A 13,276-nucleotide genomic window follows, 5' to 3' on the forward strand; every position below is an offset into this window, starting at 1 on the left:
TTTCTATTTCCCTTTTTTCTCTTTTCCCTTCTTTCATGCAATTTGGAAATAAATAACTATTCTGTAGTTTATTCTAAGTTGCTTAAGAATACAGAAACTACAGTTTTATTTCATTTTCTTCATGCAATTTAGATGGGTGCAATTCGAGTTGCAAACTGTAATCTCCACAATCAGTCGGTTGGGGAAGGAATAAGTGCTGCAATTCAGGATTTTCAAGTGAGACAGTACATTGAACAATTAAATAATTCCAGAGTTGGACTTCAGCCTGCAGTACTACGGAGGGCCTATTGGCTTGAAGCGGGGTCAGCCAATTTAGGACTCATTACTGTTGATATTGCATTAGCTGCTGATCATCATTCTAAACATGAGGCTCAGAGACATTTCTTAGAAACTCATGATGCCAGAACTAAGAGGTAAGTGAAATTTAAGGAAGTTAATGGTCCCAAGTTCAGACGAAAATTACCTTATAATTATAGAGGAAATTCTACTGTTAGGAATGGAATAGGAACATTTTACATAAAGACTAAATATGATTGTGCTGGGTACACCTCAGTGGAGGTATAAGAACCTGATATTTAAGTAAATATGTTGTATATCTCATCTCTGGTAATGGTATGGTTGATGGAAATAACACTGTTTTTTATCGTGTTTCCAAGCCCGTACTATGTGTATTAGCAGTGAAATGAGTTTAAATTACTAGTTCCCAAATAACGTTTTATAGAGCACTACTCCCCTTTCTCTCTCACCACAGCCTTCCACTTTGATTTCATCATTTCTAGAAAACGTCATTGCTATCACCTTGTACTCTACAAAACTCTTCCTTTTGTGAGCTCTCACGACTGCAAGGGAGACTAAGGGAATATAATCCTCAAGAAACAGTCATTAAGAAATAATTGTATCTGCCATTTAAAAAGTAGCCAGAGCCTCTTACTAAATCATGTCCATTTAAAATGCCATATGTATAACTTTTTTCCATCCCCATCTCCCTCATTATAAAGTTAAATGAGCTTATTTTAAAAATTGAGAAAACTATTATGAAATAAAGGAAAGTAATTGCCATAACCTTACCACACTGAATTTGTCATATTTCTTCCCCATATTTTTAATGTATCTTTCTTATACTTGAAATCATCCTGTATTTATAAATTCTGCATGTTTGTGTTAAACTTCTATCTTAAGCATCTGCCCATATGACCGAAAATTTTATAAATTTCCTTTCAAACAAATGATAGAACACCATCAAAAAAATGTATTGTACTTTATTTAGCCATTGCCCTTACTTATTAAATACATAGGTGTTTCTGAATTTTTCATTATAAATAATAGTAAGAGGAACATTTTTTTGCACATAAAATCTTTTCCCACATGTTCTTTAAATTCCCTTTAAATAGTTTCCTTAGAAGGGGGGTGTGACTGTGCTAAAAACTGGGCCTTTTGATATGCATTCCCAAATTCCCAGAAAGATTATTTCACTTTATATTCCCAGTGGCTTTTTAGGAGAATCTGTGTCTCACTGCATCTTTGCTATCCTTTATGTGTTTTATGATAACTGAAAGATGATATTTCTGTTTTATTTTGCATTTCTTTATTTCTGAGATTAATACTTTTTTCATGTATTTACTGGTGGTTTTTATTTCCTTATTTGTGAATTGCATATTACTATTCTATGTATATTTATTGGCATATTGGTGTATTTCTTACCAATTTTTAAGAGCTCTTTATAGATTATCTCCTTTCAATAGTCCCTGTTGCTAATATTTTGCAATTTGTTTCATTTTTAAAATTTTTTAGTCTTATATACAGACTTTAATTTTTGTGCATTCAAATATGTCTGTTTGTAACCTTTGTAATTTCTCATACTAATTTGAGAAAATATTTCTTTTGCTAGTAATCACATGGCACCTGTATTTTCTTTTTTCTATTCCTTTTTCTGGTTGTTAACATATAAAACTCTGTTTTTTTTGTTTTGGGGTTTTTTTTAGAGAGATAGAGAACGAGAGAGCATGTACATGGGTGCACATGGTTGGGGGGGAGGGCAGGAGCAGAGAGAGAATCTTAAGCAGGCTCCATGCTCAGCACAGAGCCTGATGGGGGGCTCGATCTCATACCCTAAGCTTAAATCAAGAGTTGGATGCTTAACCAAGTGAGCCACCCAGGTGCCCCTGTATCTGGATTTTGAATGGTGTGTTTGTATTAAATCCAGCCAAGGGTGTAAATAGATTTTTTTTTTTTGCAAATATGTATTCAAATACAGGGGTAAAAATTTATACCTAATACACATTTATTTTTCCATTTCATCACAAACGTTTAGGTATTTTCATCTGTTAATTTCCTAAAAGAAGTGTTATTCTTGTTTTAAAAAATCCCGAGTTTTTTACTGACATTACATTAATCTTTTAAGTTACTTTAAGATCCTGACATCTTGTAAACCTGAGTATGGAAGCTCATGTGTGGGAAATAATGTTTTAAAAAAACTTTGGTTTCTTTGTTAATTATTGCTCAGGAAGCCAGTTACTATGAACAAAGTGCCTGGGTCTAATTAGGTCAGATGGTAGAACAAGGTGCTAATGAAGCAAAGGAAATGGCACCACGTGATTCAAGTTCCAGGTGTTCAAGTAAACCCAACTATTTAGATTGGTTTCAGTGCTCTGTTTGGTTAAAAATTGTGAAGAGTGGGATTTTATCCTACTTGCAAGCTAACAAGTTAGCCTGCCACAGTTTCATGGATGCTGCCAGAAGACACAAGACTTCTGGTCAGGGACAAAGGACTTTATTACAACAAAAGCATGAACCGGAGTCATATGTGTTTTTATGGGTTCCCTGTGCCCTCCAAGTAGGGTTGCCAGATAAAATATAGGATGCCTAGTTAAATTTGAATTTCAGATAAACAACAAATAACTTTTTAATATAGGTGTGTCATATTGTCCCAAATATTGCATAGGACAAACTTATTTTTATTTAGTATATCTGGTACCCCTATTCATGAATCTTTTGGAGGTGACACAAAAAAGTCCATGATGGATATCTACACACAGTGGGATACATTATAGAAGAGGAATATTGAACTTAAGGGTTCTATCACTTTTATAATACGTGGAAGCAAACCTACTCTTTTCCAGGGTGAGATATTACCTCATCTCTTTAGGTTGTTTACTGCCAGTACAATCCCAAGCCCTGGTCAGGGCTTTGCACTCTTGGCATACCCACAAGAACAGGTAGGGATGTTTAGGGCAAATTGGGAATTGCCCTCCCAATGTAACTCATTGCCCTCCAGCTTTGGCTGCCTTTGTGCATATTTGTTTCCCAGGAGTTTTGGAGCCTACATGTATTCTTTTTTGATGTAACTGGAAAAGTTACTGGACACACAGGTCATTAGTTTCTTTAGTGTTTTTGAAAAGTATGGTTCCCAAACCACCACCACCAGTGTCTCCTTGGAACTTGTTAGAAATTTATATAATCAGGTCTTACTAGACCTCAGTCAGAAACTCTGGGGGTGCAGCCCTGCTCTCCATAGTATAATAAGCCCTCCAGGTGATTCTAATGCAAACTAAAGTTTGAGAACTAGTGCACTGGATTGTAATAAAGGTAGGGAAGGGGAGCTTACATTTGTTATGCAACTTCTGTATTCCAGATTTTATATCAGGTGCTTTACATTTAATCTTCAAAACAGTCTTATTAGGTATATCAGACCACAATTTTACAGTTAAGGAAACTGAAGCTCAGAAATGTTAACTAATTTGACCAAGGTCCTAGAGTTACTAAGTGGTACAGCTGGAATTTGAACCCATGTCTAGATGAATGCAAACCCATACATTTTACTAAGCTTTATGCTACACAAATGAGCTAAAAAAGTGTGTGGAATATGTAAGGTCTTTTATTTTGTTAGTGCTTACAATAGTTTGCTGAGTGACTGAATCTTAACGCTTTAAAATAGAGAAGTGATTTGAATTTGATAATGTTTAACTAAAGTAATATGTCAGATTCTCCCTAATCCTAAGGCTTTCTCACATATTTTTCCTTCTGTCCTCTAGACTGATGTTTCACTTCTATCTTGATATATTTCATCTCATCTTTCACATCTCAAGTATTACTTTTTGAAAGATTCCTTCTGTGTTCCTTGTCACAAAACCTTGTGGTTTTCTTTTGTTTTGTTTTTACCTCATAGCACTCAGTATAATTTATGATTAGATATTTTGTTTGTGGCTTGCCTTTGCCTCCGTACTCTGAACTTCATATGGATAAGACTGTGTCTGTCAGTTTCACCTAGCACAATACTAGGCACATATATATATGTTCAAGAAATATAAATGAGTGAATGTAAAATGAAAATGATAATACCTATTCTGTCTTCCTTGAGGGCCCTGAGGATCCAATGAGATAATGCATGTAAAAATACTTAGAAAGACTGTTAATATGAGGTGATTTTATTATTTAAAGTTAAAAAAGAGGAATAAAGATATAGCACCCATATTTGTATTATATAATATTTTTTTTAAGAAAGTAGGAGAGTTAATACACTGACGGGCTTTTGTGTGGATCATTCACAGAACCCACAAAATTTTACACACATTTTCTCCCATTGTCCTAATTCTTAATAGTTTGTTCAGAGTCCTTATTCCAAAATTATTACAGTTTTTTCCTCTAATAAGGAATGCATTATTTTGGTTTTATTGAGAAATAGATTTCTTATTTGCCCTACATTTAGAGTATTTTGGTGTATTTGCCATGTGAGATAGGCTCTGAAATGCTAATGGTGATAAATTATGTATTTGGTATAATCTGTACCAATAGTTTTGTCCATTTTTTACATTAATGTTTAAAATTTTTAGTCCTTTTGAGAATATTTACTACTGTTTTTAAATTGAACTTAAATGTCTGATCTTTATATTTGCTTCTTTTAGTTCTTTTTTTTTAGGTATGCTATATCTCTCTTTCTGTTCCTACTTATTTTCATCTCACCATGGTGAGACTATTTTTTTTAAGAAAGACAAAATGGTTAGACACTCCACAGTAAAATAAGCTTTTGTGTTTGTGTTTACCTTGTCTTTTAAAAATATTAACAATTAATTTTAATTATCTGCCAAAAAGTTTATTCCTAATGAGTTTTTGTTATGTTGTTGCTTTTGTTTGTTTTGTCTTGGGTTCTGTTTAGGTTGTGGTTTTTGTGGCCAGATGATACCCTGAAGAATAAGAGGTGTAGGAACAAGTGTGGTTGTCTCGGTGGCTGCAGATTCTTTGGTGGCACAGTAACTGGCCTAGATTTCTTCAAACTTGAAGAGTTGACACCTTCCAGTAGTTCTGCATTTTCAAGCACGAGTGCAGAGTCTGATATGTATTATGGACAGTCTCTGCTACAGCCTGGAGAATGGATTATTACTAAAGAAATTCCCAAAATTGTAGATGGTAATGTGTTATTTTGTTACTTGTGCTAATCTTTTTTATCTTTATCCATATGCCATTCTGAGAGAAGTTCAGTGTTACTTTGTTCAACTCAATTCTTTGAGTGGTCTTATAGGTAGAATTCAGTATAATCTTCCTTTGTTTTGCAGGTGATTTAACTAAAGCCAGAGAAGACTAGTGAGTTTTTTACAGTTACACAAGGCAAAAGTAGGTCTACCCTTCAGATCAATTGTTGACATTGGTGATTTTCCTAGACAAGCTTATTCTGAGTATTTCCTTATGTATCATTTTCCTAGACCTCAGCTTCCAGAGATTTACTTAAGAATAGCTGTGCTTCAAGGTAACAGTTGTTTTACGAGTTTACTTTTATAGGAAAGCTTATCAGTAGTAATATTTATACTGTTGGCCCTCATATTACCAACTATTTTGCAAGATATTCTTTTTATCACTAAAATTGAACATGTCAAGAAGAGAAATGTGGCCTTAGACCCTGTAGGATAACTTTGCAAATACACAAGTGTGTCATATGAGCAGTAAATGGTGGCTTTAAGTATATTAGATTTAGATTTATCTAGCATCTTTTCTCTGAAGACTTCAGAAGTGGATGTTCCTTTGGGTTTTTTAGTTGTATGTTCCTACAGTTAAGTGCAGTATTTACTGCTTAAGTTGTCATGCTGTCAAGAAGTGAAATGTGGAAAAATCTTGGTATTTTATATTTTATATTAGCCTTTTTCTCTTGATCTATTCAAAAACATTAACAGCACTGCCTTTTGTCAGTAGGCAAAAAGGGAGAAAAGAAGTTTCGACTTTAAAAGTTCATTGATTTCCCATGTATAAGGAGCTCTCAGAAGAAAGAGCCGAACTACATATACCAAGCTCTTGCTTTAATGATTTTTCACTAAATATTAATAGATAAGTATGTACATCTTATTTAAGGTTGTTTAACTTCAGCAGTTTTGCCTAGAATAAGAGCAGATTATCCTATAAACTCTGCAAACATCAAAAGTTCTTGACATTTAAAGGGTAGGGAAGATGCTAAATAAAATTTATCATTTTTCTTACAATATTACTTTCTTATATTTGAATAATGTTTGTTTTTAAAGGTTTTCACAGGTATTTTCTCATTTAATCTTCAAGCTACCATGTGAGTTCTGTATTTTCCTTGTTTATAGTGAAGAAAGTGAGGCTCATCACTGAGAGGGAGTTGCACAAAATCAAATGGCTAAGCAGAAACTAGAATCAGGGCCATCAAAGCCACTTCAGTGTTCTTTCTACCATACTACAGCTGGCACTAATTATAAACACTGCTTGATTTTCTGATCTGCAGATCAAAGTTTAACCATCACAAAGGGAAGGAAGAAAATCTACAGGGAATTTACACATGGTATAAAAGAGGGAAGAGAGCAAATTCTCTAACTGAACAAAGCAGAGCTCATTATAACTCTTATAATGTATAATAGAGATTGTATCTCCTATTGATTCTTTCAGGAGTGAGCTATAATTCCCAAATCACTGTGATTTTACTATAGAATTAACCCCTATGTAAGTATCTGACTTCTGATTGTTGAAGTTTCTAGGAGCCAAGTATAGATAAGCAGTGTTAGGATACAATCTAGAGGGCACATGGTAGAATGCAGGATTTCCTTGGAAGGTCAGTGACCACTAGTTTCCTACCACTTAGAAGTGAATGAAACCCATTTTTCTTCTGACATTTATTCTGATTTTTCCATTTGTGGTAGTAGAAACGAATAATATTACTTATATTGTAAGTTCTTCAGTCTTCTTACCCCTTAAATTCCATCTAGAACTGTATTCTGCTCAGAGAGGTGTTTTCTCCTACTAACGGGTTCTTCTTTCTTGGGTAACACAGGAATGGCTGGAGGAGAATAGAAACTGGGCAGGAGTTTTTGTTTGTTTGTTTGTTTGTTTTGTTTTTTTAATCTAAGCAATTTAGAACTCTCTTTTCATCCCCCCCACCCCCAATTTACATAACATGTCTTATAAAAGGCTGAGGAAATGTTCCACATTAAAGAATACATGACAACTGAATGCAATAATATATGATCCTAGATTGAATCTTGTACTGGAAGGGGCAGAGGTGCTTTAAAGGAGATTATTGGGTCAATTGAGAAAATTGGAAAGCACATGGTAGATTAGATAACAGTATTGTATGAATACTAAATTTACCAAGTTAATAATTATATAGTTATTACATATTATTCTTCAGAAATAAACACTTAACTATCTAGGATAAAAGGTCACTATGTCTGCAAATTGCCCTTAATTCAAAAAGTCTTATGTATATATTATATATATTAGAGCAAATGTGGCAAAATGTTTAAAATAGGTAATTCCAAGTAAAAGATAATATGGTGGCTTGGTATTATTCTTTAAAGTTTTCTGTAAGTTTGAAAATTTTCAAATAAAGTTTGAAAAAATAAGAAAAAATTCACTGTCTATGGACTCTGGACCCATACTTAATGTAGATATCTTTCTATAGTGTTTAGCATATTGCTATGTGAAATTGGATATTTGTGCTTTTAAAAATGATTATATTCATAAAAATAGGGAATTGGATTAAGTGCTCTTATTTTTCATAAATTGCTTTTGAAATTATGTTCATGTAACCTACTTTTTGTTTGTTTATTCAGGTAATGTGAATGGCATGAAGAGGAAAGAATGGGAAAACAAATCAGTGGGAATAGAAGTAGAAAGAAAAACTCAGCACCTTAGTCTTCAAGTACCATTACGATCTCATAGCTCATCCTCTTCCTCAGAAGAGAATAGTAGTTCTAGTGCTGCACAGCCTTTATTGGCCGGAGAAAAGGAAAGTCCCTCTTCTGTTGCTGATGACCATTTGGTTCAAAAAGAATTCTTGCATAGTGCAAAAAGAGATGATGGTCAAGTAAGGTCAGTATTCAATTACATTTAGAAAATAGATTAGAAATTATAATAAGATTATAATTACTTAAAATTTTGGCAAGGAAAACTTCCCTCTCAACTAACCCACTATAGAAAATTCTTTTCTCCTCCTGAACATATTTTTAAATGTCCATTTGCTGTTGTCTTGCTAATTATAAAATTAATACATATATATTCGTTCCAGAAATAGGAAAATACAGAAAAATGTAGTGAAAATAAATATTTCTTGTCATACCACAGATATGAAAATTTTAGATTTTCCTCCAACCTCCTTGGCTATTCCTTCTTATTCCCTATTTCCATGTCCTCCATTTTTTTCCCTCAATTTCTTCTTTTTCTTCCTCTTACAGCCTGCCATTTGTTAGATGTTCTGGATACTCAGGACTCTGTTCTGTGCCTTTATCTCCACTCACTCTATACTGTTTCCCTAGACAGTCTCAGTAACTGTTTGGCTTCAATTATGATCTATAGCCAACATCTTTTAAATGTAAAACTCTAGCCAAAACTTTTGTCCCTGTAGGCCCAGCTACCTTTTTGATATTTCTACTTGTATGTTTCATGGAGACCTTAAACTCAGCCCATAAAAAGTGACCTTGTGCCTCTCATTCTCAACTTGTTCTGCCTCAGTAAATGGCTCTAGCATCAGCTGCTGAAGGTGGTGATAGTGGGGCTATCTCCTTTAACCAAAGCCCTTGTAGATTTTGTTGGACAAACTTTTAAAGAATGTAAAAAAAAAAAAAGTTATAAATGCATTAGTGTCCAGGAATTATGGATGGAAGATTATACTTTGGGTTTTTTATTATGTTGTAAACTGCCTTAATTTTTTTTGGAACTACATGGGGTACGAACACATATTGTGCTGTTTTGTTACTTTGTATAGATATTTCATTGTAAAATTTTAGATTTTCCTTTATTTATAAAATAAATGATTAAGATTACTGTAAAGATTTTATAAGTACTTCTATTTATACTTAAATTATACAATGTACAGTAATGGTAATAACCTTGCTTTCCATTTTAGTATTCCTACAGAAATTTCAGGAAACAGCCCTGTGTCTCCTAATACTCAGGAAAAGTCAGTAGGTCAATCTCCTTTGAGATCTCCCTTGAAACGACAAGCCTCTGTATGTTCCACTCGACTTGGGAGTACCAAGAGCCTTACTGCTGCTTTTTATGGGGACAAGCAACCTGTTACAGTTGGAGTCCAGTTTAGTAGTGATGTCTCCCGAAGTGATGAGAATGTATTAGACTCACCAAAGCAGAGAAGAAGTTTTGGTTCATTTCCATACACACCATCGGCAGACTCCAATTCATTTCATCAATATCGGTCAATGGATTCCAGCATGTCAATGGCTGATAGCGAAGCCTACTTTTCTGCAGCTGAAGAATTTGAGCCCATTAGCAGTGATGAAGGCCCTGGAACTTATCCAGGTAGAAAAAAGAAGAAAAAGCAAACACAGCAGATTGACTACAGTAGGGGTTCCATATATCACAGTGTGGAGGGACCACTTACTGGCCATGGAGAAAACATTCAGGATCCCCGAACTCTGCCATTCAAAACTCATCCTTCCCAGGCTTCATTTGTTTCTGCATTAGGTGGAGAAGATGACGTTATAGAACATCCATATGTTGTAGAAGTTGAGAAAACAGTAGAGAGCGAGCAGATTACTTCTCAACAACCTGTGATGAATTGTTATCAGACTTACCTTACTCAGTTCCAGGTAATTAATTGGTCAGTGAAGCATCCTACTAACAAAAGAACCTCTAAGTCCTCATTGCATCGTCCCCTCGATCTCGATACTCCAACCAGTGAAGAAAGTTCATCGTCATTTGAACAGCTTTCTGTTCCAACTTTTAAGGTATAAACCAAATCATTAGTTTCCACTGTTAGGTTTACTTAGATAAATCAATTTTTAAGATGTTTCCAAAATTATTCTCTCAGTCATTTTAACTACCTCTCTAAAAGAAAGAATTTTTGAAGTCATGGCTTCCATGTGTGACAATAAATCTCAGGGTTATTGATGAGTATTATAAATTTAAACATCTCAAATTGAGGAATAGTTTCAGACTTGATTGTCACAATGTTAGTTAATTAACATATAGTCTCTGTCTACATTATGCTCTAAGATTAGGATCAAGTTTATGAATTCAAATTTTTGTGTGTCTTCAAAATAAAATTTTGAAATTATTTTTAATAGCTGGTGTTCTTTCTACTTAATTTATTTAACTGCTGCTATGCAAATCCAATTCCATGCACTTGACATTTGAGATCTTATAATTTAGCAGGAATTTGTTATTGTCCATTTCTGTAATGAATTCTGTAAATAGCTTTTTAAAGGAAAACTGAAAATACATCAAAATAAATTTAGTGATAATAACCAATGCGAAACTATTTTTATAAAATTGTACATTTATAAGAGATTTTTTATGATTTTAAAAAACAAAATTAAGCAGGTCAAATCTTATGGAAGGAACTGAATAACTGTTTAGGAATCTTATGTGGTATATACTTACATAAGCATATACACTTATTTAAAGTGTCTAAATGTTAATTTATTCATTCTTAATTCAAATATTTATTGTATACTACTGTGTGCCAGGCATTTGATACACAGTGATGAGGAAAACATACATAGGACTTAGAGGTTAGGTGTGGGAGACAGTTAATAGATAAAACAGATAAGTATATGATTACAAGTTGAGAAGAGTCTTATGAAGATAATCCAGAGATGCTGGGATAGAGAATAATGGGGGGGTGGAGCTACCTATATTGTATTGACATGAGAGGTCTATCTGAGGAGGTAATATTTAAACTGAAACTTAAAGTATGAGAAGGAATTGATGATGGGGATACCTAGGCACAGGCAGGAGCCTTGCTAAAATTCTAAAGTGGGAAAGAAGTCAGTGCACATAGATAAGTTAGCAGGGACACTGCTCATTTTGAGGCTAGAGACCTAAATAAACAAGGACCAGATCATTAAGGACTTATAGACCATGGTATCAGTAGTTACAATTTCATTGAAATTTCATTAGGAAACTTATGAGAGCTTTAAGGAAATGTGATCTCATGTACTTTGGCTACTGAGTGGAATTGAACTGTCATGAAGCAGAAGAAGTGGGGTGATGACTTAGGAAGCTGTGGGCAGCAGTCTGTGCAAGAGATGGTAGGACTGGACTTAAGTAATGCTGGAAATGTGATAAATGGAATTGGAATATATGTATATGCATTTGAGCAATATGTGTTGAAGGAAGAAGAAACAGTGACAGTTACAAAGTTTTTTTTTTGTTGTTTTGTTTTGTTTTAAGATTTTATTTATTTATTTGAGAGAGAGGTAGGCAGAGAGAGCATGAGCAGGGGGAGGGGCAGAGAGGGACAAGCAGACTCCCTGCTGAGCAGGTAGCCAGTCTCAGGGCTCCATCCTAGGACCCTGAGATCATGACCTGAGCCAAAGGCAGACGCTTAACCAGCTGAGCCACCCAGTACCCCCAAAGTTTTTGCTTTAAGGTTGTGCCACTTCTTGCCCAATATAAATTGCCCATGTTATGACTTCAAAATGTTCTCTTTATTCCATGTGAAAGTATGTTGGTATATGGATTTTCCAGTATAAAACTCAGTGGTACTTCCAATACAGAATTGTACCTAAAAGGTTAGAATTATTTTAGTATTTTCAATAAATCTTTCTACTTTGATTAGGCAGTCAAATCTCTGAACTAAATAAGTCAAGGAAGGAGTTCATATCTTTAGATAAATTCGAAATAGAATATAGGTGGTAAGAAAGTTATTTTTCTCTATTAAATCTGAATAACTGTCTAACATATAAAAGGGTTCAGTTTAGTTTGAATAATCAAATGCATTATTTTATTTGTTTTCTTTTATGGACATACAAGTTAGTTTTTCCTATAACTTAATGTTTCTCTGGGATTCTTCCCCACTTAAAAGTTGATTGTGCCAGGAGAAGATTCTAAAATTAGTTTAAGAAAAGCTCAGTTTGATAAGGAATTTGGGAGGAAAGATATTTGAAGCACTTACCTTTAAGCTTTAGTTGTATAGTCTTTTACCCTCATTGTTGAATCCTCATAGCCCTGCCCTGTCATTTGTCTGAATAATCAGAAAATGAAATTGCCAATTATATATTTTATCTGATTTTTCTCAATTTGTCTGTTAAGTATTTTTGTTAAGATTTATTAGAGAGAGAGAGAGCGGGTGGAGGGGCAGAGAGAGAGGGAGAGAGAATCCCTACGCATGGCTCAATCTCAGGATCCTGAGATCATGACCTGAGCTGAAACCAAGAGTTGGGCACTCAACCAACTGAGCCATCCAGGCACCTCTGTCTGTTAAATATTTTTATTGTACATATCAAAGTCATATTAACAAGGTAATCTGAATATTCACAAATAACAGTTGATAGCATAAAATTAGAGAACAAATAACATTAAGATTCTAGACTGTGAGTAATGTTTTATATTATTTTAGGTTATCAAACAGGGGCTCACAGCTAATTCTTTACTAGACAGAGGAATGCAACTTTCAGGATCAACTTCGAAGTAAGTAAAAGTTACATACTTTTGAAATTCAAAGTCAGTCTTTCTTGATTATTAGATATTTAGCGTTTATCCTGAGAAATAACCATTCTTTACTTGACTATAAACTTTATTATTTATTTATTTAAAAAATGTTCCCTTCTAATTTAATTCTTTGACCCATGGCTTATTTAGAAATGCAATGCTTAATTTCCATGTATTTGAGAATTTTAAAAGATATCATTTCATTTTGTAATCACATAGTATGTTCTTTAGGAGTTTGATCTTTACATTTGTTGAGACTTGCTTTGTACCCCAGCTTGTAGTCTGTATTGGTGAGTGTTCCACAAGCAGTAGAAAAGAAAGTGTTTTTGCAGTTGTTGGATGGAGTATTATTTCATTTTTTTTTTTTTTTTTTTTTTTTACAGCTTCT

The 13,276-nt window shown here is 34.0% G+C and overlaps 1 protein-coding gene across 7 annotated transcripts in view; it reads left to right on the forward strand.

Moving 5' to 3' along the window:
- The window catches only part of BLTP1 (bridge-like lipid transfer protein family member 1), a 208,044-nt gene that overhangs the window by 82,874 nt on the left and 111,894 nt on the right, over positions 1-13,276 (forward strand). For all 7 annotated transcript variants that reach the window (XM_078069196.1, XM_036069404.2, XM_078069201.1 and 4 more), the window contains 5 exons: positions 133-413; positions 5,153-5,403; positions 8,052-8,310; positions 9,344-10,181; positions 12,797-12,867. In XM_078069196.1, coding sequence (XP_077925322.1) covers positions 133-413; positions 5,153-5,403; positions 8,052-8,310; positions 9,344-10,181; positions 12,797-12,867 — 1,700 coding nt within the window. The remainder of the gene's footprint in view (positions 1-132; positions 414-5,152; positions 5,404-8,051; positions 8,311-9,343; positions 10,182-12,796; positions 12,868-13,276) is intronic.

The sequence above is a fragment of the Halichoerus grypus genome, chromosome 3 (genome assembly GCF_964656455.1).
Source record: "Halichoerus grypus chromosome 3, mHalGry1.hap1.1, whole genome shotgun sequence".
Taxonomy (NCBI): domain Eukaryota; kingdom Metazoa; phylum Chordata; class Mammalia; order Carnivora; family Phocidae; genus Halichoerus; species Halichoerus grypus.